Consider the following 26,058-nt stretch of genomic DNA (forward strand, 5'->3'; position numbering starts at 1 on the left):
GTCAGTGTGTCTATCTCCTTGAAGGGGTTCAGTGACCGCTATGCAACCGTAAAACTTTGATGTCAATGTTTGCGATGCAAAAAATAGAACTGGGTGTTGTTTGCACTTGCAGGACAGCACAAGCAAGAGATCACCTTTGGCTGGACTATCTCAGTGCCAGCTATGCAATACTGATTTGCACCAAGACATTTTAAGTATGTGCATTCAATGGGTTCAAACTCACTTCGATGCTACACTGCCTAGCAATGCAATACAGAGAATGGCACCAGATTTTTCAACACCAGGTATGCGTGTGTTGACAGAAATTCCAATTCAAATGGAAATTCAATTGTCTGTCCACAAAACTTCAACACTTTCTGTCTTTGGCTTATGACCACTAGTATGATGCATGTAACAGGTGCTCTGGAATAGCTTAAAGAAAGTGAGAAAGAAACCCTGAGGTACGTGATGAACCATGGGCTGCACGAGAGAGGCCTAATCAGCTCAGGTAAAAGTCCGCTGCCCTTATCGCCAATTCCACTCTTTGACCCACATTCCAATAGCTCATATGCTGTAAATGGAGAGAAAAAAAAAGCTCAAATATGATAATGCATGAGTGTTGTGGCCTCTCTGAGTAATCGTGGTGCACCCTAAGCCAACATGAATGGGTCATCATAGGGACATTTGAGGAGTTGCAAGGGTCACTCCTTTTCAGTAATCCATCATCATTGACTTCTAAAAAGAACTATAAACGAAAACATAGAAAGTAGAACTCTCGTTACTTATGATCATAAAAGCGATGGTATCGGGTGTGGCTTTGTGCAACAAGTGTGTGTGTGTGTGTGTGTGTGTGTGTGTGTGTGTGTGTGTGTGTGTGTGTGAGAGTGTCTGCGTGTGCGTGTGAGTGTGTGTGTGTGTGTGTGTGTGTGTGTGTGTGTGTGTGTGTGAGAGTGTGTCTCCTAAGTGTGCCTGCTTGTTAAACGCCTCCACTCTGAATGCGTTCCTTATCTGCACCTCACATTAGTAACCCACAGAGGCGGCATTGTATGACAACAGAGGGTTTACTCATGGACTTTCCCATACAAGGGTTTGATGGTGCCATGGAAGAAATAGCACTAAATATATCCAATAGATGGCATATGTATTAATGAGTTGGTGCGCTGGTGAGAGAGAGCTTGCTCCTGTCCTGACTCAAGCCAGAGATAGTGAAATCAGTGTGTGAACAACCAGTTAAACACATGAAGCATGGGAATTAGTAGCCTACGCCCCACATTGTCTTATCACTCAAACTACGTTTAATAGTTAAAGTAAGTGTGCGTGTGCCATGCTGATTATCAATCAATAGGCACACACTTCCTTCCGCTAGGCCTGACTTCCATTTCGCTGCCAAATTCATTTAACGGTAACTTTACTGTGGATACAGTAAGACGTCTTTTCATATAGAAGCCTAATCATGAAACTGGTCACAACTAGCCTGGCGTAGCGTGCCAGACTTGAAGTGTTTTAATCCTGGAGTGAAAAGGCGTAGTTGCAAAGGTATTGCTACAAACAGTTGTTGCTATGTCATCACTTGTCATGCAACTCCCAGCAACGCCGCAAAGTACAGCAAAATTGCCCAATAGCAGGGGGCAGGCTCTGAGTGGGTTGGGCTCAATCCTTTATAAAATTCTCTGTTGCGCGTGGTTGCACGTAGTGTAATCAGCACAACTTATCTTTTTGACGGCTGGCTAGTATATTTCGTTTTTGACTTCTTCCGTGTGCAGAAAAACTAGGACATTCACTGCGGATATTTACATATAACTGGTAAGTCAAGCAAATGTGACATAAACAACTTAATCATGTTACTTTATGCACATGTGGCAGAAATGCATGTTATGACATGTTTGATCTGAAGCCTAACTTGTAATAGCTTTAATTCGCTCATTTAAAATATTTTGGATAATCAACGGTGCCATATGGTCTATTTCTCTGCAGTCAAATAAGCTTAACTTGTGACGGGTTTACTCTCACTTTAATGCTCTCACTTAAATGCATATTACATAGAAACACTAGTCATTACGATGAGGAAATAATGGCTTTTGAATACCTTTAATGCTCAAAACAGGCTTAGTTGGCACATGTGCGCGCTTGCAGCACTGCGTATGGCCTTAAACTTGGCCATAATAACGAACTCTCTTCTGAGGGACGCTCTCAGAAGTCAAACTGCCAGGCATCGACTTCAGAGTAGACTATGTAAATATATCTCCTCCCCATAACTTCAGTCTTTTGAACTTTATAAACATCTGAGTATGAAATTATAGTTCATTATTGACACATCATGTAGCGTAGCATTGTTTTTGTTTTGGATTTACAACATCTCAGATGACGCGGAAACACATGGGATGGATGGATTCACAGTGAAGACTTGACGTCCTTGTTTACACGCGTTGTTACTCAGAGAATGCACTCCCCTTTGTTCTGTCTGTTGTGCTGACACCCCCTGCAGAGTACTGTAATGCGTCTAGTCGCTATACCAACATCTTTTTGTGCTCTACACTGTTTGAAATGTAGGTCTCAACTAGCTAAGCTGTTTGTTGATATTTTAGAATCGAGGATTTGACAGATTAAAACAGACTCCTACAAGATTAAGGAAGCAATCATTGTTCCTGCAGCTGCTTGGCTTGCTTGGAATTAACCTATGCTAGTGACTGCTGGCCTTGCCGCTGGCCTTAATTCGGATTTTGTGATGGGGAGGTTTTGGGCTCACTATCACATCCGTGTGTAAACAAATTCCACTGATAAGGACAAGATGGTTTCTCCCCAAACGGCACTCATGGATCTGTTGGAGTGCTATGATGAGATTATGCTCAATTCTCCAATTAATACGGATAGTATAAGGCTTACAGCAGTGGAGCAGTGGCAACTGACAACAGGCTGAAACAAACGTCTGAGCCGCAATATATTTGAGTTCATATTAGTGGATGGATTTTTTTGTACCTTTGTGAAACATGGAATGTTCATTTTTTAGAAGAACATTGTACAGGACATTGTATTCGGACATCTTTTGTTTTTTTCCCCACCCTGTCCAAACTTTTACAGAGATAAAACTCATGACAGAATAAAATAGAAAACAGCACTCTCAAGCACTTGTTCTTCGAAAGAATTTATCATTTTTAAATTGTTTGACTTGAGAGTGCCTGCTCCAGTGTTAAAACCCACAGGCCTGGATGTCAGGGACTTTACTGCATTCTTAAGATGCTTTCAAAAGCAATCTTAAAAAACATTTTGTACAGTGGATGAGTATCAGTCCTACTCCTAGTGTGGCTTGTTGTCTTAAGGACTGCACCACGCAGAACAGGTCCGGGGTAGCATCATGGACATCAAATGTCTTTGTCTGTCAATCACAAATAGAGCAGTACCTTTATAACAAAGCAATAACCATGGTTGTCCAGAGCACATCGGATGCAGTATGTCTAGTCTAGTCACTGATGCTGATTTTGGTTCTGGATCTGGTTCTGGTTCTTCTTGGGACTGGACTGGATGCATTTTCAGCCGCTGACTGAGACAAAGGGACGTCTACTGGCCCAGATCTGGCCCTGAGCCGGGCCCAATCAGCACCAGCGCAAGGCTACGCTGTGCGTACGTACGTACGCGATGGGGCAGGTTCACACAGGTGATTATCTGATGCTATTAGTGGCCCATGCCCAGGACACGCTCTCTCTCTCTCTCTCTCCTGCAGGCGCTGTACTTAGACACCACTGAGCCGTGGCCAATTGCTCGCGAGTGTTGTTTTCCCTGTGCCCAGGTGAAAGATTAGCCAGGCTAGGGCCATAAAAGGAACAACGTTTGAAAACAGCAGGTGACCTAGTTGACTTAAGACTGCCACCTCAGCGCTGTCTACGAGGCTTTACCCCCAAACACCGAAAAGGGTTTGTTTTTGGGTCTTTTGTGCACAGCCACTTTTGCAATAAAGGAGAGAATGCCATGAGAGTCAGTAGTGTTTTTGTGAGGCTCTCCAAGTGATATTTCCAGCCTCTCATGTGAACATTGTCACCAGTCTCTCTCACATGGTGCCACTGTGGAATTTGTGTGGGAGAGCAAAAGGGCCATGTTCGGACCAGTTATAGCATGTTAAATCTGGGATTTGTTTTGTGACATTTTATTTCAGTTTGGGCGATAACTTCTCGGACAAAAAACAAGTGCCATTAATCTTGACCTCAGATGTCTCTGCGAGTTGCCTAAAAGGCCAACCCCCTTAAACCCCTTCAAAATAGAGAGTGAGAGAGAAAGAGAGAAAGAGAGAGAGAGAGAGAGTGAAAGAGAGAGAGAGAGAGAGAGAGAGAGAGTGAAAGAGAGAGAGAGACTTTTTTTCCTCCCCATTCTTTAATCTGTGGGCAGATAAAACACAAAAGCGCTCCTTGCTGTTCCCGGCACGAGGACCAGAGAGAGAAATGAGTTGCGCCATTGAAAGAGAGAGAAACAGAAACAGAGAACGAGAGAGAGAGAGAGAGAGAGAGCGAGAGAGACAGAGGGAGAGAGAGAAAGAGAAACAGAGAACGGGGGAGAGAGAGAGGGAGAGAGAAAGGGAAACAGAGAACGAGAGAGAGAGGGAGAGAGAGGGAGAGAGAGAGAGCGCCTGAAAAACGGGCAGCATGGAAGCGGCCGTGTCACTGGCTTCCTGTGTGCTCGGGCCAAGCCTACCACAGAGGAAGAGCCTGACTCGTGACCTTTCCAAACCTCCTGCCAAACAAAGGGTCTGTTCAGGCCCCCTAATTCGATTGACATGCGCTGCGGCCGGCTCCCTGGCCTCCAGAAGGCCGACCATCAGCGCCCATCTCCGCTGGGTGATTGCATTTTCACTCGCTCGTTCGCATTCGCTCGGTCAAAATTACCTCGCTTTGGAGAAGCCGGTGTTTATCACTGACCTGTAGGACGAGTGGCGTCATGGGGGGTGTTGGAGGTGGGGGTTTGGGGGGGGGGGGGGTGGTGTGTTCTGTGTATAATGAACTTTTCAGTATGGCGCAGGAAGTAGGAGGACTGAGTGGATGTAGCTCCTCCTGATGTCCTCAGAGAGACAAATGTGCATCTCTTCTCATGTCCTGGGCATTGGTTAGGTCGCCAAGTAATTCCATGTTGACTGAAGTCAGGCCAAGCCAGGCTCTGTGTCAAGCATGGCTGCAACCTGTTTTAGGAGTGTGTTTCTTCTGTTGCATGCTTGCATTACTCTGTGCCACTCCCTCTTACTTCAAACTGTGGGTTACACATATTCTGGAATTTACCAGAATATTGTTTTTCTTGAAATCAACTTACCTTTTTGAGGAAGTTGTCTTGAAACATGCTTCATAATGTCAACTGTATTTCTGACAGTTGGGAATAAATCCTTGAAGGAACTTACTCACACCGTGTAGTATTAAACACAGCTGTTTCTTTTCCTTTGTTTACAAGAGCCTTTTGACATTTTGGAAACACTTCCTCTGTTGGAAATGCCTGAGTTGGTGGGAGGATAGGCTAGCGTGTATCCCTAATGGAAGCAAATAAAGTTGGGAGAACTTGTTTTTCTTTTTTCTTTTTTTTTTATGCAGCCATATTTTCTGGCACAGGCAAAAACTGAACACAACATGAACGCTGTAGCACACAATAGCAGGAGGTGCAGAGATCCTCCTGTGTGTGTGTGTGTGTGTGTGTGTGTGTAATTTGATACTTCCCTTTGTTGCTTTTCTGGGGGTGTGGGATGAGCGTTATGGGAAGCCATCAGACACGTAGGAACAGCTCCCAGAAATATATAAATAAATGCAAGTATGGGTTTATATGAGTTTACTTGTAATCTTTAACAAACTTTTTTTTATCTCTCCACAGGCTACCACAGCACTGAAGATGGATGATATCCAGCTTGTTGAGTCAAAACCGCTGCTTGTTGACAAGGACCTGAAGGTATTTGGGGCATTTCGGCTTATTCGCTGCTTGTCACACCTCTCTAATCAGCCACTTCCATTTCTGTAACTGCGTGTGTAGTATCCTTTGTCTACCTGTTTGTTTTACTGAAAGATGTTTGTTTTTGTTGTTGTTATAGGGCCTGAGAGAAGCTGTACAGCAGCTTACACTCAAGGTGAGCGCTTCTGACACAGTGGCAACTTCCCATCCAAAAAAAACCAAAACAAAAACAAAAACATCCAAAAGCACGTCCCACACACAGAATAGACTATGATGTTTACTTCAAAATATGCCTTGTTGTCCTTGCTTGTTGGGTGCCCCCTGTTGGTCAACAAATGAAATGGCAAGCATTGCCTGTGAACCATGTCTGATTATCTGTTCTGAGAGGTTAAGGAGGGTTTCTCATGGGAGCACTTAGAGCTGCACACCATAGCAGTGATTACATGATAAGTGCTGTCTAGACATGCGGTTGTACACAATTATGTTGTTAATGTCATGAAAAGCTTTTGGGTATAACAAGCATGACAGGGTTTAAAAAAAAAAAAAAAAACATTCACACATAACATTGAAATGTTTCATCTCACACAAGAAAGTTACTCACTCCATATATGGAATGGTGAAAATGTGTGGTCTCCAGATGAGGGGTTTGCCATTAAAAAACAATTCTAACTTCAGGACCATGGACAATACCCCACAGAATAGACCCCCATGCCATGACACTGTAGGCTACTCTTCTGAGTTAAAGAAACAATATGCCACGGAAGGAGGGAGTTTTTTTTAAAGGTAATACATTGTGTTTAATTTCATTGTAATTGATTATAATTTAGTCAGTGATAGTCAGTGATTTTGAGCTTGCGGAGACGTAAAGACAGGGGCTGTTGCCAAGGCGTTACAGAAGCGAGAGCGAGACTGGTATCCCTCATTGTAACCCCTGTTGGCAGATTATAGGATGCCCGAGGTTTCCAGGGCAAGTCCTAATGTCGGCGGCGCGTCTTTAAGGTGGTGATGACGCGGGAATTACGACGAGGCAACGTAGCCATCTGCCAGCCAGAGCCTCTTTAGGTGCTTTGTAAGAGCCACCGCTCCTCACCGTTACAATGGATTAGCGTAGACAGGGTCACGTGGGCGAGCGAGGCGAGGATGGGGGGGGGGGTGATGGGGCGGGGGGTGGGGGGGGCATGAGACGTGTTTACGTGTTTACATAGTTGGGCAGTCAAGGAGAACCTGAAGATGTTTACCTCCAAGTGTGGGTAAATGGGTTGCAGAGGCTTGACTGGAGTTTGGCATGGGGGTGTGCGGCTCCTTTAGCTGGAGGGAGGCTGCTAGAACCGGTTTGTGTTGCATTTTGGGTGTTATCCGTGTTGATTATTCCCCCAAACCACATGGAGTGTCACACTGTGCTTTGGCACAGAGGGTGCTGAACTAGTCACTCAGAGACGAACACACTGTCTTTGTGTGCGTTGTGTTAAAGGTACTGGATAAAACAACACAGCAGTGTTGCAGATCAGTTGTCTCAAGTTTGCATTTTTGATGCTCGTATGTGCAGAGCTATCAGAAGTTCATCATCACTTTGCATTCAGCAACTAGTATATTTGTTTTGCACTGACTATTCTCTGTGTTTACCCTGATCCATTGTGAACATTAACATATTTTTTTCCTGGTTGATGTTCTGGTTTAGAGGTCATAATATGACCTTTTGACATTGCCAGTGAGTTGAGAGAGGACACCAGAACGTTTGTTTGTCACACTGATTGACTCTAGCATGCAACTCAATTATGTAAGCCCAAATTGTTGTTTGTTGTTTACATGTTCACATGATCACATGACAACTGATCCATACCATTCATTATGATTCGTTCCATTGTCCCTGACCGACTGAACTGTCTGACATTCACGGCTGATCCAATTTGCGGATCTCTTCAACTAGAATTAGCTTGTTTTGATCAGGCTGCAAAGCATCATGGGAGCTAGGGGGCTTATGAAGAGCGGGGAACAGTCGGGGTATAAAACGCAGCGCACAGACTAATACCCGCTAAGAGCCCTCTGAAGTTTTACCAGCAACTGGATCTTATCCCTGCCTATCTGTTTTCTATTGCTTCATACAACAAGCAGCACTAAGCAAGCCAAACTGACAGACAAAATGGTTCTCGAGGATTCTGAGATGGATCTTGTGTTTGACATAGAGGTGGCTGTGAGTATTGCCCTTCGTGACTCTTTGCTGGGGTGTGTTCTGTAGTCAGCGAGATGCACATTATGCATCCATTAAGGTGCTGGACTGGTAAAAAGTTTGGATGTAAGATGCTGTTATGTGTAGTGTTTCCCACCAGTTGGTTGCCCAAATGGGGGGCCTAATGCAAGAATAAGAGTGGATTGTTAGAGTATGCTGTGCTGTTGCTAGAAGAGCTTCGATAACCAGGATGTCTTTGGAAGGCCTTTTTGATGTCGCCACATCTTTTGTTTTGGGGCTGAATTAAAATCTGCACACTTCTTGACTTTGTAAACATTTCCAAGGATTAAGGATCTGACAGCAGGATATAAGTACTTCCTGTGTGCACAGAATCAGAAAATGTTGCAGATTATGTTTTGCTGCAACAGTTTGTGTCTGTGTATGCAACATCATACAAGATGGCATTGAATGGACGTTCTATCCTGAGTGATACATTTTAGATAGTGTATTAAATGGTGTATGGAAAATAAATGTTTTAACTCAACTATTCAGTATCAATATTATTATTTGATGGTTGCTTAGAAAAATGAAAAAAAAAAAAAAAAAAGAATGTCTGCACACTTGAGATGCTCCCAATATTTATTGGACTGAAGAAAACTGAGCGTTGATAGTCTCTTTTTGGCCTTGGTGTGTGTGTGCAGGAGCACGATGTGGAGACTCCTCATGGCCGAATCCACTGCACCATGAAGGGGGTGCCCAAGGGGGACCGGCCGGTCATCCTCACCCTCCATGACATCGGCCTGAACCGTAAGCCTTTTTTTTTTAAAAAAAAACACACAAAATTTTACTTTTTGCAATGAAAAAAAAAATAAAACAAAATATCAAACCTACTTGCTCGCGGTGTATGGAGTCTATTCCAGTTGTATGGTCATAATTGTACGTTATTTATGCAATCTATGTGAAATAGTAGTTGAACTTTATATCAACACATAATTGTACACTTTTACATTTATTTGTCAGTATTATAAAATAACTGTGATAACAGTATTCTTACTTGTCTAGTTTATTTTATAAATTGGAGTGTTAATCTTGTACTTTTTTATGAAGATGTGGACAATAGTCTCATTCACATTTATACTGGTCTGTTGTTGCAGACAAGACCTGCTTTGACACCTTGTTTGGCCATGAGGACATGCAAGAGATTATGCACCACTTTGCTGTCTGCCACGTAGACGCGCCAGGACAACAAGAAGGTGCCACCACCTTCTCCACCGGGTGAGTTGGCACAGGAACTGGGGCTGCCCGACAGACTTTAACGTCTGACCCCGCGGCCAGTTTATTTGCCTATTGACACATTTGTACTCTTGTACCGTGGAGAGATACCGAATCTGAACTCGTTGACCTAAATACGATCGCCTTCAAGTGTAAAGAGAAAAAAGATAAACGATAATAGCAGCATAATCAGGATGTTTGTGTCGTTAAAGTTCTGATAAAAACTATCACCGCTCTCGCTCTGAAGGTATGAATACCCTTCAATGGACCAACTGTCTGAGACACTTCCCCTGATCCTGAAGCACTTTGGGTAAGCGAAAAAGACAAATCTATACAGACATCTTATGTACAGTAATTTCCCGCATATAAGCCGCATTGTGTATAAGCCGCAGGACAGTGTTTTACCCCAGTTAAAAGAAACAAAACCATATTAACACCATATTAACTGCCCCCCTGTATTAACCTCATGGCTGAAGAAATGTTGCAAAATCAATGTATAAGCTGCGGCTAATAGTCGGGAAATTACGGGTAGTCAAAACAGACCACTGAGGTGATTTGTTTACTTGATCGTGTATTTGACTGATTGTGTAACCGTCTGTGTTGTTTGTGTGACCTTGTAGGCTCAAGAGCGTCATCGGAATGGGGGTCGGAGCCGGCGCGTATATCCTCTCGAAATTCGCTGTGAGTTGTGACGTCCTCTCCTCTCACTTGCTCTTGAACGATTAGAGTTTTTTTAATCAAACCGGGATTAAAAGACCCGCTTGGGTTTTTCTTTTCCGACGCCTTTCGTTTCTCTGCATATTCTATCAGCGGGACGCTGCTTATTTTTGTTGGCCTGTACTCGGGCCTGTGGAATGTTCTAGATCTGAGAAACACCAAAGAGTCCTCACTCCGGGAAACCTTTGTCTGTTTCTACTTAAATTCCACAAAAATCAATCAAAGTTCTATCGGCACCCTTCCCTATCGCGACCACAGTCGTTCCACAGTGCAAAGGCACTTCTGTAGACATTTTAGTGCAATTCCTTGTTCATTATAATAAACTCATTGCTCTTCCCTCCTCTAGGTTGACTACCCAAGTATGATGGAGGGCTTGGTTCTCATCAACATCAACCCATGCGCAGAGGGATGGATGGGCTGGGCAGCACATAAGGTACAGAACTGCACACTGACCTTCTAGAATCTTCTCTCCTTCTAGAATCATCTCTCCTCATTGATAGATGTGCCTGAATGTTCCAGTCAAAGTAGTTCAAATGTATGATGTGCATAGTTATCTTCTAACATAGTGTAATGTGTTTCTTTCTAACTTAATGTTATTTGATTCATTGTGATTCAGATCACCGGATGGGCCCATGCCATGCCAGACATGATCATTACTCATCTTTTTGGCAAGGTGAGCACAGTTTCAAGTTCCAGCAGGTTTCTCTGCTAATATCTGGATACTGTTCCTCCATGTTTTTTTTTTGTATTGACGACTGTGATCACTTCTTTTTGTCAATAGGAGGAAATTCACCAGAATCATGACCTGATTGCAACTTACCGCCACCATATCCTGAATGACATGAACCAGTTCAACCTGCACCTCTTTGTCAAATCCTACAACAGGTAATACACTGATAATATCCTTTTTTTTCTCCTTCATCAATTACTCTGTCAAACAGACATTCATTTAATATGTGTCTTGTTGTCATTTTATAGCCGCAGAGATCTGGAAATTGAAAGGCCTATCCCCGGGGGACCCATCAATGCTAGAACCCTGAGGTAAGTAAGCACTGTCAAACGTGTCGGGTAGTGCCACCCTGCAGAGTGCCCACTGATCTATAAAGAATACCTGGATAGAGCATCTACGTCAAAATTCTGAAGCCTACATGGCGGCGGCCATTATGGGACCACTTGCCATAGGAATGCATAGACAGTAAAAGACAGTAAAAGAATGTTGCCGTTCTGCAACAATGGAATTGGAACACCACGCCGCCATTATATGGAACCACTCGGGACAGTTCCATTGGCTTCATTGTTGATGGGTCAGCAACAATGAGATAGTCTATCCAGGTATTCTTTATAGATCAGTGAGAGTGCCCAACACTAAAACTGGTGCTAAAACTGAATGTCTGTATTTCAGGTGCCCTTCTCTTCTCGTGGTTGGCGATAACTCCCCAGCTGTCGACGCCGTGGTAGGTTTGAACAAACTATTTTCAGTGTCTTACTTATTGAACACTTTCCTGAATGCTGTCTCTTATTTGCTTACCAATTAAATGCATTGTAACACCATGTATTTAATAATTAAATATTTTGACATTTTGAAGTAGTGAAATATTCCCAAGGATTGCATGTTCTCCCAGCCTGCTTCAAATGAGCCAGATTTATTGTGTTTCTTGTATGTCTCTTCAGGTCGAGTGCAACACCAAGTTGGACCCAACCAAGGCTACTCTTCTCAAGGTGAGTGCCCGCTTTTCTTTGTGGACCGGCATGTATTAATAGTCCTAGTGGAAAACGGTGCCAGCTGATAAGATTCGAATGGCTCAGCGCAACCTAGCTAGTGACTTATTTACTTGCTTGTATGTCTGCACCAGAGCCCCAACGATACCTCGCCCCCGGGGTCAGAATATGTCCTCACTCGCTAACCTACTTTGCATTTGGGTAGTGGCTTGTGTGCGTGCCCAGAATTGGGTTTATGGCATCTTAAACAACATGTCTATCAGGTTCTATCGGGTTGTTTTGCACCGGGAAAAGCGGCAGCTGACAGCCATTGAGAAGGCAGTGAGCGGTGACTAGTGTTGCTCTTGCTGATTTGTTGAGTTAAGTGTGTCTTATTTTATCTCTTTGTTTTTTCTCTTCCCACCCACGTCTCTTCCCCTCTTCCAGATGGCAGATTGTGGAGGCCTGCCCCAGGTTGACCAGGTGTGTTGACTGAGTTTATGGCAGAACTTTACAAGCACACACACACACACACACACACACACACACACACACACACACACACACACACACAGAGACATCCACACCTCCACCCACGTATGCACAGACACAGACACACACACACACACACGCAAACTGGGCTAAGGATAATCACTTGGAGAGGAACGCTACTTAAGAGCATTAGCAACTGTAGTGGCGGAAACTGGCACACACATACACTTACGTCTAATACCCGACTAAACACCTGTTACCTACCACCTGCCACCTGCCACTATTCTCTCCCCATTCACATAGCACATGACCCAGAATTCCTGCCAACCGATGTACTCCAAATCAATAATAGTCAGTTGAAGTGAAGTCGAATGGCTAATCTGTGTGTCTCTCTCTCTCTACAGCCAGGCAAACTGACAGAGGCTCTCAAGTACTTCATTCAGGGCATGGGCTACAGTAAGTAACACAATCATAATGATACGTAACACATTCCCTGGCACGTCATTCACATGCGTTGTGCAGTCTAAGCATCCAGTGAAAGCAATGCATAATTCATGCCTTGTGCAACATGTTTACCACGGGGTTGATGTCATCTGCAATCCTATAATACTTATACTAATCCAGCAGCTGTTCTATGGAATTAAAATTTAGTTTTTCTTTGTTTATCTTTGTTCAGTTTGACTTAGTGAGCCATTTAAGTGAGTCCCAAAGAGTTTTAAAGTCTAAGTGACATTTTTAAAAACGTTTTAACTTTTTTTATTTGTTTCTCCCCCCCGTGCAGTGCCTGCCGCCAGCATGACCAGACTGGTCCGCTCGCGCACGGCCTCCGGCTCCAGCGTCCACTCCTTCGACGGCAACCGCAGCCGGTCCCACACCAACGAGGGCAACCGGAGCCGCTCGCATACCAACGAGGGGGCCCGCAGCCGCTCGCACACGGGCGACCACCACCAGCGCGGCCGCTCCCACACCGAGAACATGGAGAGCCCCAACAACAGCACTGTGGAGCAGGCCGCGCACAAGTCCACCGAAGTGTCCTGTTAGACCTCTCCTGCCCCTTGAGACCACCCCGCCCTCGTTACCTGCCCCCTTTCCTCTGCCCCCCCCCCCCCCGATTTTCTTTTCTGCTGCACTGCCACTAACCACCAGCGCCCCCCCAGAACTGGATGCTATGTGTCCGGCTTGAACCCCCCTCATAGACTCCCACAACACTTCAAGATGCAAGAAAGAGTCTCTATGCCAAAGAGTTTTTATTTTGTTTTGTTTTGTCTTTTGTTTTGTCATGGGGGTACTCTCTCTTCTTTAGCGCTAAGCTAAGAGAGAACACTACTGTAATTGTTGTCAAGGGCTGAACCTCCAGGCCAGACCAGCTCCCTTTCGTCGGCCTCACTGGAGGCGGCCATTTTGTTGTTAGCGGCAGTGCGGCACAGAGACGTGGAGAATGCCTGAGAAAGTTGTGCTGTCGCCGTGGCGACAGCGCGTTGAGCTTGTACATTTCCCCACCTCTTTAATTACCAATGTACTTTCTTTTCGGATTCTCGTTTTTAGCTGACGGTATAGTGTGGTGTCTGGCGTATGACATCACGGCTTTCACGATGATCTGTAAATGACTGACTGTATTTTTGTTCTGACAGTTCATTTCATTCTTAATGGCTAATTTGTATACGTGATTAATTTTTCTGTATATGTAGAATGGAAACTCTATAAGAGAAAGGAAAGGAGCTGAGCAGGCCTTGGGATTTAAGTAGCAGTTTTTTCAATCATTATTCATCTCAAAGCTGTGGGACTAAACAGACTAATTTTGTTTCAATCTGAAAACTAATAAAAAAGGATTCTATCAATTCTAAGCTTATGTCCACTGGGGTATGTAGCCATTCCTAAAGATCACTAAACATTCCTTATGATCACTGTCATCTCTGTTTTTGGAATCAAACTGTCTAGGTTCCCAACACAAATGTCAATTGCCATTCCTGTACTGAATAAAACGGAAACAAAACTGAGAAACTAGATTGCACAGCTTGCGACCTTATGCACGCTGAATCTCCGGTTAATGGCTTCAGGCATTGTTTATATTGTGATCACTTCTATGCAAACAAGCACAATAGAACAAAACGAATGTGCCATGGATTCTTTAACTCGGTCTTGCTACTTTTTTTTGTTTTATTGTTGGTTTGGAAAGATGCGCCCGAAAAAGATCTTGTTGAATGGGTTAGTCAGTAAGTTCTTACCAAGTATGCACCTCTGTACCTTCTTTCTCTTGCACTACAGCAGTTCTTGCAAGCTTTTTAGAACATCTACCCATGGAAAGACATACAAACGCCTAATCCAGAATTGTATGTATTTTAATGATTTAACAGTTTGTATTTATTAAAAAAATAAAAAAAAATGTAACTACACTTGTGGTCTGGAGTGTTTGTCATATTCATACGGAAGAGTACCTTTCAATTACCTTTACACTATGGCATAACACCCTTGTTGATACATAGAGATTAATCTTTGATACTATAAACATTTAAAAAGCACAGAGCTGCATGAATCAAAGATGAAGGAGACAAAGTGTCATCCTTCACATAAAAAGTTACATAAAATACACTGGCACCTTGTCTGGCACTGTAGGTCAATTGCACATATTTCACTCTATTTCTATATAGTATGTAAATATACACAGAAATAAATTAGAGCTCGAGTGACTATATTAAACAAGTCAAGATGATGCATTTTCATTTTTACAAATGTAATACTTACACGGGCTGTACAAAGGAGGGAGTGTATACTTTGTCGTATGGAGAATAACATTGTAGCTAAGCTTCTGTGATAATATAGCAAAGGCCTTAATGCTATGTGGGCAATTTTCTTTTTCTTCAGAGATCTCAGTAATGGAGAGAAACTGAATTTGGAAATAAACGATGTGAAAGAAAGATAATTACAAGACTGGCGGCTCTATCTCCCTCATAAGCCTCCTAAAGAGAACAGGGCTCTCTGTCCCTCAGGCGTGGGTATGAATGCACTTGAGGTGGCCACAGACAGCTGGTGTCTAAAAAGGCTTAGTGCATACATACACACACACACACACACACACACACACACTCGCACTCGCACACGCACACACCTACGCGCACGCACACGCACACGCACACGCACACGCACACACACACACACACACACACACACACACACACACACACACACACACACACACACACACACACACTCACACACACACACACACACACACACACACACACACACACACACACACACACACACACACACACTCTCCTCCCTTCTCCTTCTCCTTCTCCTGCCACCGCCTCTTCCTCGCCCGTCAGTTCATAATCTCCGAATACTCAAAGTACTGTTCCAGCTCAGCAAAGAAGTCATTAGGGTTCCTGCAGCTGAGGTTGCAGAAGCACGCGTTGATCCACATGACCGGCCAGGTGAGCTTGGCCCCGTTGGGGCACGAGAACTCCACCTCCACCGTCTTGGACTTGTACGGGATGCAGCAGCGGTCGTCTGTGCAGACGCCGCAGTACTTGGGCCAGTACGGTTTGGTGCTGGTGCAGCCCGAGATGGTGAAGTTGGTCGGCCGCGGCTCCCGGTAGATGTTCAGGCACTTCTTCCCTGGCTGAGGGGACAGGAGAGGGATACGAGTGAGTGAGTGAGTGGGTTGGTTGGTTGGGGGTGATGAGAAAAGATCAGATGATCAAGGATCCTTCCTGTCGCAGTGACAGACACAAAGCTTATAGAGGCTAATAGGGTCAAGTCTCCAGCCAGGTGGCCCCTTAGCACAGGTTTCAACAAGTTAGGTCACGTGCCAACAGCAATGCACCTAATTATAGAACTAGTATAGAATACATGACCTTGAGATCAAGATGCAGCAATTAATCAAATAATCAATTATCAATCAGAGCTTCTTAAATAGTTTTGTTTTCTGTACTGCTCAATGACAAATAGATTATCTTTAATGTGTGGACAAATAAAGAGATGTTAAAATTTGGAGATGGGACTGGGAGACATTGGCTCACAATTTGTAGACCAAGGAATTGCTTAACAAAATAAAACAAATCATAATGAACAGATCAATGAACTTTAATTATTACACGACTCCTCAGAGTGCTGCAGAAAGTTCTATTCACGTTGGCAACGTTCAGAGGTCTGATATTTCTCGATAACAGACCATTGCTAAGTATAACAGACCGCTGTCAAGGTAATAAGCGGGATAATGTATAGAACGCCGGTCATTATTGGGAAATAGGTCCCTTCAGGGCGGAAAAAGACCCCTCCGCTGTGCGTCCGGTTCGCCCTGTCGGGACCTATTTCCCGATAATGACCGGCGTTCTATACATTATCCCGCTTATTATGGCGTTCTATTATCCCTTACTTAAATATAACCATTAGCCACAAGGCAAGGTCACTATCCCTACCCACTAGCAGGCACAAGAGCACACTGTCATTCCAAAGACATGGCCCTGTAGCTCCTTCTCGCTTACTCTGAAGTGTTTGGTGATGTCCACGTCGCAGGGCCTGATGTTGCACAGTCGGCTCTCCTTGACCATCTCGCAGCGCTTGTTGGCGTTGGTGATGCGCATGGACAGGCCTCGGCCGCAGGTCTTAGAGCAGGGGCTCCAGGACGTCGTCTGGGTTAGACAGTTCTTGTGCCAGCCGTTGTTATGATAGGAAGGAGCTGCGGACACACACACACACACATCCATTGCCGTTCAATGACCATTGCCGGTTCGATCCCCGACCAGTCCACGGCTGAAGTGCACTTGAGCAAGGCACCTAACCCCTCACTGCTCCCCGAGCGCCGCTGGTTGGGCAGGCAGCTCACTGCTCTGGGTTGTGTGATTCACCTCACTGTGTGTTCACTGTGTGCTGTGTGTTCACTAATTCGGTTAAATTGGGTTAAATGCAGAGAACTGAATTTCCCTCACGGGATCAAAAAAGGATATTCTATTCTTTCTATTCAGGTACTGTACTCTGACCTAACCTAACGGTGCCTATCAGGCTTATCAGGTCTGTGCAGGTCTATCATCTCCCTATATGTGCTCAGTGGCAGTTGTATTCAAACAGGCTTTACTGTTGCTGAGGCTCTTTCAGTTCCTCCTTCTCTAATAACCTGTGATGATAACATAGCTTCAAAGCTATGGTGTGTGGCCTGCATACACTCGTGTGTAACTAAAGTTGCCAGATAACTTTCCAGTGTTTTTTCAAAAAAATTGCTTGCTTTGCACATTTAAACACTCTAACAGTATACAGAGCAGAATCGATTTATACACTATGTGAAGTGGGCATACAGTACATACATGAATTTCATCTAAGAATCCACTGTCCTCAGTCTACCCCTTACAGTTCCTGTGCAGCTCACCAGGATGGCCCAGCCCCGGAAAACAGCTCAGGGGAAGTTTTAAAAGAGGGAGCTATTATTCCTTCCCAACGCCATTGTTGCTTACAAGCGCTCAGCTTTTGCAGGAGCAATCCATCACCTACACATGTATTTCAAGTGTACTGAGGTAGGGAAATTGGCCTTTCAGTGCCTCTTCCTCATGTTTGTTTAGCAGCTACACCCATCATGGATCTCCACTCCCCGACAGCCACTCCTGCTGCTCAACATGTGCTGGCTTCACCCGCTCGCTCCTCTGCAACACCAACAGCTATAGCTACAGCAAAAAAGGCACGGCAGAAAAAAAGAACGTTCTGGAAACGTCCCAAACAACACAAAACGCAACGCCACAGAGCAACGCCACGCTACTGCATCCTCAAGCAGCCAATGCATATCACATACTGTTCGGATTAACAAAAACCCCCCCAAGCACACGCCCCCCCCACCCGCCTCCTTTGCTGCGGTACCACCTGCAAGTTTCCAAAACTTTGATAAAAAGAATCTCTGAAGAAAAAAAAAAAGACATTCCGGTGCAGCTTTTAAAGCATTTCCCGGTCTTACTGTAAGCAGAATGGCCGAAGCACTTCAGAGAGAGCGAGGGCTGGAAAAGCAACCCAAGAATAACACGAGGGAGAGGGAGAGGCAGAGGGAGAGGGAGGAAAGGGATAGGCTGGTCTGTAGGTAGAGAGATCAAACTCCCATAAACCCCACACACATACAACTCTACACACACACACACACCCATCCAGCCACAAACACACACACACACACACACACACACACACACACACAGAGAGAGACTCACACCCAAGGCACAGTAGGGAGCCAGGTTATGCATGAATTCTGTGGGCAATTCTAAGGTTGAAAGGTATGGAGAGACGAGTCCCTGCCTGTTCAAATGTCAAGCTTCCAAATTATATTTCCCACCTCACTGGTATCCTTAGACATGCCAACATGGCTGCATTCACCCTTTTGATCGTGTGCTTGCTTTGGCTGCTGGCATTGTTTGGATGATGAATTGTTGACTAGTAATTTGGAGTTAGACTAAGGACAGCGTTTGAAACCTCATTCCTAAACAGAAGTGAAATTAAATGGAAAGTCTTGATTTTTCATCTGAGCTCTTTCACAACCTGAAATCGATGGTGCAACCTTCCACGACATTATTGGTCATGTTAAAGACACAAAGTAAGAGAACATCATAATAAGGAAGGAAGTCAATGGCCCTGCCTTTGACAGCGTAGTTACCATGACAACAACTGTCCACGACTTTCAGCAGCTTACAACCAGTCTAAAGGTGCAATCAACACAATTTGAATTGAAAGGACATGTCCACATGAGGCTGAGAAGAACCTGAACTCAACGGTGATCAGAGGTCAGCCGTGGGGTGCTTCTCAAACACTCTCCTCGATCCTCCATGCTCGGCTCTCGAGGCTCGTTCCCACTGATCTATAACTAACACTGGAGGATCGAGGAAGGAAGGAAGGGAGGGTGTATAAAGGACCCAATGAGAGGCACCCGTGGTCCAGCTCACCTTGCATGGCGTGCCTGGGTGCCGTCTTGCGCCCCCTCCTGGGCTCGTCGCAGATCCACGTCTCGCAGCACTGGCCCGGGATTTTGACTCGCCGCGGCGTCTGGCACCACACCCTCGGCGGCAGCGACTCATTGCACAGGCCCAGGCAGCCGATGGCACCGTTCACGCACAGGCACTGGTACTTGCAGTTGGGCTGGAAGCTCTGGCCGTTGCGGTAGATGACGCCGTTATACTCACACCCAGTGCCAACTAGATCTGTGCAGACATAAAGAAGAGCCCACTCATGCAGGAACAGACAACATCTACGTACAGTACGTGTGCATTACAGTTTTGTACAATCACTTTGCTACTATTTACATTTTTCAAAACTCTAACCCTTTTCTCAATTGCTTGGATACAATACACATAAAACTTAGATCATTTGTTGATTCAACAAAAATCACCTGTTCAATATGATACAACTTACAGTAATGGCGCAGTCCACAATTCCAATCCAATACACTTTTGCCAAATTCAGCCAATTGCTTGTCAGGGTTCTCTAGCTGTCAATTCAGTGTGTGTGCTAAAATAAACTCTGATCAGCTAAACAGTCCAGACTCAAAATGGGCACATGTTCATGGGAAATAAACAGAAACAGAAACAGTCCCAGCCAATCAACATGTTGCTTTAGGAACACAGAGTTGAAGGGGGTAATTTCATCAACTGTTGAGCTCAAGTATCAACAATCTTTCACTGGAATTGCAGACTGCATCTGTAACAATACTCTCAGGCTTTTTTCCAAAGCCAGAAACCTTTCCTCCAAGAGGCAAAGTACAGACAGTTATTAGAGTGACAGGCCTGTAAATTAAAGTACTACTAGGTTTACAAAGAGTAACAAAGGATTATCAAATCATTTGGCAACATGTGTATTATGTAATAGTAAGAAGTGATACAATTTTCCACATGGAATATTACTGAACGAGTAAATGACATTAGAAGCATGACATCAACAAAATAACACAAAGAATGCACAGACTGATCAAATACACTAGGATGTTAAAAAATAAGGTTAAGAGTAGTTCACAAACATATATGCCGTAACATCATTCCAAATTAGTGTGGTAATTTCGAGGGCTGAGGGGCGTAAGTGACATTTTGGTCAAAATGTAGTTATATATATCACCTGAAAGCTCTTGATGAGCTCTCTTAGCTGACAAAATTATAGAAGTAAAACATTTATAAATATATAGTTATTGAACAAAAACCAAAGGTCTTTAACTGTGAACATATAGAAGCAGTTAGATTTGTTTTGGCTCTCCTGTAAAGTTGGTGAAATGTCACTTACGCCCCTTTGGTTCTCAGCCCTCGATTTGTACAACCATTGCAATGAAGGACTGAAATGAAAACTTGTTTCAAATCAGGCCAGCCGAGCAGGTATGCAATAATAGAACCTCTGCTAACTGCTTGCTCAAAGATGACAGAACACTATAATTAGCACGAGGGATGGGACAAAAATGATAAAGTGATGTGGCTCAATATTTCTGCTGGCAATTTGATCATTTTTTCAGACTCAGGGCAGTTAAAAAAAACTATTTGATACCCCAATCATTTGGATTTTCCAAAGAATCTCTACCCCAAACTTATAGGAGTTCCTGATAGAGTGGTGGTAATGTAATGATATGTTATTATAACTGGCAGTGAGAAGAGGCCCTACAGTTTCAGGCTGGCAGTTCTCTTCATTTTGCTTACATTGCTTCTTGTGCTGTGACAAGCCTATTGATGGAAACATATAATGGTACTGGATCGTGAGTTAACTGATTCCCACCCCCTAACCAGTAGCATAGTCTCATGTTTTGATTGACATCCTTGTAACAATTCACTGTGCTGACTTCCCCTCCAAATGTGTCTATATTTTTGGTTTGACACTTACATGCACACACTCCCTTTTCGTACCTAGGCTTGTCTCTGCTGTAGTCGCAGTATAGTCCCTTGTGGTGGTCGCAGGGGTCTTTCTCGTTGCATACTTCGCCCACCTGTTTGGCGCAGGTCTTGCAGCAGTCACAGCCGTCCACGAGCACGCTCACCCCGAGGGGGCACGTCGGGAGCGTCTTGGGGCACTCGCACGGCCATTTGCAGTACTGCGTGCGGTTGTACGGCTCCAGGGCAGTGGGCTCAGGGACGGGCATCGTAGCGGAGGAATTTTGTGAGAAGGCCTAGACGGGGGACGAAAAGAAAGTTTGTAAAAAAAATATGGCCACGGTCGTTTAACATTTCGCACCAATTTCTTGGCAGTTTTATGCGCACTGTTACAAAACACTAGCACTTAAATTTATACTCCTTCCAAAGCACCGACCAATTAAATGTTCTTTGAAAGGGCTTGAAACGCAGTGTGACCACACAGGCCAGATTTATGCTCACTGCTCTTGGACAGGCAATTCTCGATAAATTATTCAGAGGAAACTGGCTTTCTCCTGTTGGTAGTACTTGAGGCTCGCCAGATAAGAACAGCCAGTATACTTTTGGCCAGATCGTGAGGATGCTGATGGAAGGAACTTGTACTTCATGTCTGCTTTGAGCTGACTTCCTCAGTGTTTCTCAGCAGGGCATCTTACGCTAGTATTGTCTACTTGAGTGCTGTTTTCATAAGCATATGTTAGAGGAGGGTTTTTATAAAACATTCGACCACTTTGAATGGAACTGACGTGAGATCACTACAGCCTACCTACCAATATTATCTACATTTTCTAATTCCAGGGTAAACTAAACGTAAAATCCTGTGATTTCCCATGTTATGACTAACAGAAAACAGCTGACCTTAGATCAGTAGCAGATCTATTCCAATGTGCTATTGAGGATGAAAAAAAGGTAATAACATTCTGGCCTTGACACTGCATTTCAAAGCATTAGTTATTGTTAAGTAACAGGTTCAGGTTACTTTATTGGTACCCGTGGGTAAACTAGGTTGCAGTTAGAGAGAGAATTGACATCCTTACAAGACAACACATACAGTAGACATGCACATTGGGGTAAACCAAATGGAACAGACATTGACAAATGACTTGGGTAACCACAAGCACATACACACAAACATATGGACAAACAGTATTGCATTGTTGACTTATAGAGTTGTTTGTACACATGGGCTACAGTACATGACCAGCATAATTTACAGTTATTTTCATGTAAGCTATACACACGAACTATTTATCACCTCTGTGCACCTTGTGGACTGTATACCTCCAGAGCCTGTTCTTGGCAGGCCATCACTCAGATCCCCATAATTACGGTTTATAACAGAATTATAGAGTGCCTGTGTTTAATAATCCCTCTCCGCGACCTAACGCAGACAAATGAGACCACTGGCATACAGCAAGGCCTACACGTTAGGGAGGATGCTTTTCTCGGTCTACAGCCATCAAACCTCTGTCATAATATAGGTACCCAACGCGCAGCCGCAGTTGCAGCCAGACTTTAATGCAGCTAATATTCCAACTCAGCATGATTTAATTATAAACCTGACGCAAACGATTCTGCAGAGCTCTGTAAATGCAGCGGTAGCCTCGCGTTGGCAGGCTGAGACGGTGGGAACAATCACACAGAAGAGAACAATTTTGTATGTTGTTCTCATGATCACTGTTAAGTTTTAATAGCGATGGCTGAATTGGACGCAGAAGCCAGACATCCCAAAATGAGGTTGTAATGTAGAGCACATTTGGTGCCAATGGACTTGCAGGCAATAGGTCACGGCTGATAGCCCCCTGATGGATGCCTCCTGTGACCTTCACATTCCAGTAATATTTTAGTGATGGTATGGTGAAGACGCTGTGGAGCACCATGTGAAATGTCAACAGTTCTGAGAGGTTATAGCCGCGGGCCGATACGACCTTTAACCTGCCTACTGCGTGGGTCATAAGTGCATGTCTTCCAGGGACTTTAAAACGCCTCATAATATATCGAGAGGCAAATGAAAAAAATGGAGACCTAGAAAAGAATGTCGTAATTTAGATAGCTTTCCTGTCATATGTCATTACAAACCGTTATACTATGGAAATAAGGGTTATTAAACATAACCACGCGGTGGCACTGTAAACCCATGTATCTTGCACCGGCAAGACCTCACATGGTCCGTGAATGACGTGATGCAGATTCGTTGGGGATAGTGCTTTTATCAGTGTATAGTAAGTGACTATAACGGTGTTTCTTTTTCTATTTTGGTTGCATTGATTTTAAAAAAGGATTGCAACGTGGTAATAGCCTAGCCTACACATTAAACTGTTTTACAGCTAAAGTTGTATTCTTTAGCAATAACTGGCGAAGGAATACCCAATAACCTGTGTACAGTTTCACATAGCCTTAACGTAGGTTGTTTAAATTCGACAAACAATCTCTAAACATCAAACATCACAAAAACACATCAAACTACTTGAGGGCTGGCCTCCTTTGCTTAATTTTCTGGGTAACTGACCAGTGGAACCGTTTCTCCAATGTTGACACTTGGCAGACAACAACCATTTATGACATTATTGTATGCATAGCAAACACCCGTCCCATACAAATGTTTCAACTTCCCTTTAATTTGGAATAGCTAAAACCTGCGCTGCAGGATTGAATGATCACTTTTTCAGGGCAACTTGACAGGTTTTCTACAGCTGTGCCAACTCATTGCAGGGCCACATACGCGCCTCTATGAAAATGATCCTATGTTTATCTTTAATGTTCCGGACCGCTTGCCACTTGTGATCTCATTATCGATCTCGGAGGAAATGAAGCAAAGCAATTAGGCTATAAAATGCCACCCATGTCTCACCTCATGAATTCCCGCTACAAGTAGAATCCACGTCAAGAGCCAACTCATCACTGGTTCCCAGAATCAAAGTCATTGAATCCAGAATTAGATCTCCTTGAAAAACAAACGCTCCCTCTCCTCGCAGGTCTCTGTCATTGTGCAAACTGGCATTTTCCAAAAGCGCGGCTTTTGAGGAAAGGCTGTGTTATTAAAGTCCTCGTGACGTCAGGGGCAAGGACTAGCCCCGCAGTTTTTTTTCCTGCTCTGGGATAATATTTCCCCAGCTCTCCAGCTCCATAGACGGTCGCACAGGCTCACATCTTCTGGCATCGTGTGAGACGGTGAAACTGGATTGGGTATCCAGGGAGCATTACCCTACGTGAGATGAGCAAGTAGGCAAAACAATGACATTTGGCTTTGACTATTCACTCTACTGGACAGGAAAACGTGTTCATCTTGATAAGTGACTACTAGTTAGCATGCATACAGTATACAAGGAATAATACATTAATACCAGAACACAAAATCGCTGCTTACAAACCATGTTACCGGCAGCATGGAATGGTTTATCTTCACAAGGTTAGTTCTATTCCCAATAGTCAGTTATTATTCTGTTGATTGAACTGATTTTGATGAAGGAAACCTCTGAAGAAGTCATTAGGCCTCATGAAACAGCTAACCATGCTGTATGATGTAATTATGCATTGGGGCATAACATTATACTCAGAATGTTTGTCACATAAGCATACAACTGTGGTCAGCATGCTAAAAGTTATTAAGGCACCCCTTTGTCTTGGAGGATTAAAGGGACACTCATTACAAAGTTAAAATCTGTCTATTTGGATGCAGTGGCAGTTAATATTGCGCCATGGTATGCACCACCTGAAAACCAGATGGAAGACATAAATGTGGATGATGTCACCCTTTCTTCAAGCATTTGTGGGTTTTTTATAACCCAAAAGGAATTAAGCGGTTTAGTAGTTAAATGACATCTTCGCAAAGCTGCAAAAATATACCAACGTTTGCTTTCTGATCTTCCGTTTGGTGGAAAATAGCTCGAGGAAAACTAATTAATGTGATGGCTCGGCAGACAATTACTTCTGACATCCAGGACCTTGCGAAGACAGCGCAGGCCCGGGCAGATGGAGCCCTCTCTCTCCCAGGCTTTGCCCGCAAAGTGTCCATCTCACAACCCTGAATAACAAAGCCGCGTGTAAAGCAATACTCTCCAAAGGCCACGACCGCACCGTTAAGCATCCAAAGACCACGGCCTGGCCATGCGCATTCAGGGAGGTCAAGACACACTCTTAAAGCCAGAGAACAAAAACAATAGTGGAGGAGGCGATATTATGAGGATACTGATATTGTTATACTGCAGAGTAGCCAGAAGTGACCCCCCCCCCCCTCCTTATTTATTCTCATCAAGTTAATTCCTTCATGGCAGGCTGACTTTGAAGTACAAGGCTGGAGGTGCCCTTACCAGTCAAGACCAAACGGTCCATCCCAAACACAGTCTCTAAAGACGTTGGAGTTGTCCAACTGTCTGCATCCTCAAGCAGAAGTGCTGTACTGTGTGGAGAGACAAAGACAATAGCTAAAAGTTGTGGGTTTTGGTCTTGGTTGTTGTTGGCCACACGTGAGAGATTTATGTATCCAGGCCCTGTGGCGACGAGAGGGAGCTCACCGAGGAGCTTTATTCCGGAAGGTCGCCAGACTCTTGCGTGTCTGAGTGGCGGATTCGCGCAGTGTCAGGTGAGCTGTCTGTCTCCGCAGACGGGAATATTGGGTGGAATTCAGTGACACCCGTCAGTTGACCCTCTGGAGAACAGGAAGTGTACCCCACACACACACACACACACACACTCCACTCCACCCCTCTCAACTAAATCCATGTTTGGTAAAATCCAAATCCCTCATTAGGGTGTTCAAGGGCTCTTCGGCGTTCTTTGGTGGGAAAGGCCTGCAAAAAGTCAAACCATGTTTAGGAAATCCTTTCCGAGCTTCAAAGTAAACTGAAATTCTTAATCCCTGTCAGGGAGAAGGCAAATCAATGTTTATGGTGCCAAGAGGTGCCCTAGATGGAGCGTAGGGAAGAATGTGTTTTGGTGGGTGAAGGCTCCTGTTCTTGTTCATTAATCAGAAAAAAG

At 44.2% G+C, this 26,058-nt stretch overlaps 2 protein-coding genes across 3 annotated transcripts; one reads left to right on the forward strand and one right to left on the reverse strand.

Annotated features, from left to right (window-relative positions):
• Nucleotides 1-1,626: 1,626 nt before the first annotated feature.
• On the forward strand, nt 1,627-14,628 carry ndrg1a (N-myc downstream regulated 1a). 2 transcript variants are annotated; one of them, XM_062530201.1, is made up of 16 exons: nt 1,627-1,782; nt 5,815-5,889; nt 6,029-6,064; nt 8,758-8,863; nt 9,211-9,331; nt 9,576-9,638; nt 9,949-10,009; nt 10,392-10,478; nt 10,662-10,718; nt 10,827-10,930; nt 11,024-11,086; nt 11,448-11,499; nt 11,717-11,764; nt 12,191-12,226; nt 12,640-12,691; nt 13,017-14,628. In XM_062530201.1, the coding sequence occupies exons 2-16, from the start codon at nt 5,833-5,835 to the stop codon at nt 13,274-13,276; spliced, it is 1,203 nt and encodes a 400-aa protein (XP_062386185.1). In that variant the 5' UTR covers nt 1,627-1,782; nt 5,815-5,832; the 3' UTR covers nt 13,277-14,628. The 2 variants fall into 2 exon arrangements, with proteins under 2 accessions (XP_062386185.1, XP_062386186.1); XM_062530202.1 differs by lacking the exons at nt 1,627-1,782; nt 5,815-5,889; nt 6,029-6,064 and adding an exon at nt 8,015-8,080.
• A 780-nt stretch (nt 14,629-15,408) lies between these two features.
• Nucleotides 15,409-24,081, reverse strand: ccn4a (cellular communication network factor 4a). Its single transcript, XM_062530203.1, has 5 exons — nt 23,933-24,081; nt 21,056-21,338; nt 19,147-19,401; nt 16,723-16,916; nt 15,409-15,857 (listed from the first exon to the last, which is right to left on the reverse strand). Exons 1-5 carry the CDS (start codon nt 23,978-23,980, stop codon nt 15,558-15,560), a joined length of 1,080 nt encoding a protein of 359 aa, XP_062386187.1. The 5' UTR covers nt 23,981-24,081; the 3' UTR covers nt 15,409-15,557.
• Between the last annotated feature and the right edge of the window lie 1,977 nt (nt 24,082-26,058).

Source organism: Sardina pilchardus, chromosome 24 (assembly GCF_963854185.1).
Source record: "Sardina pilchardus chromosome 24, fSarPil1.1, whole genome shotgun sequence".
NCBI lineage: Eukaryota > Metazoa > Chordata > Actinopteri > Clupeiformes > Clupeidae > Sardina > Sardina pilchardus.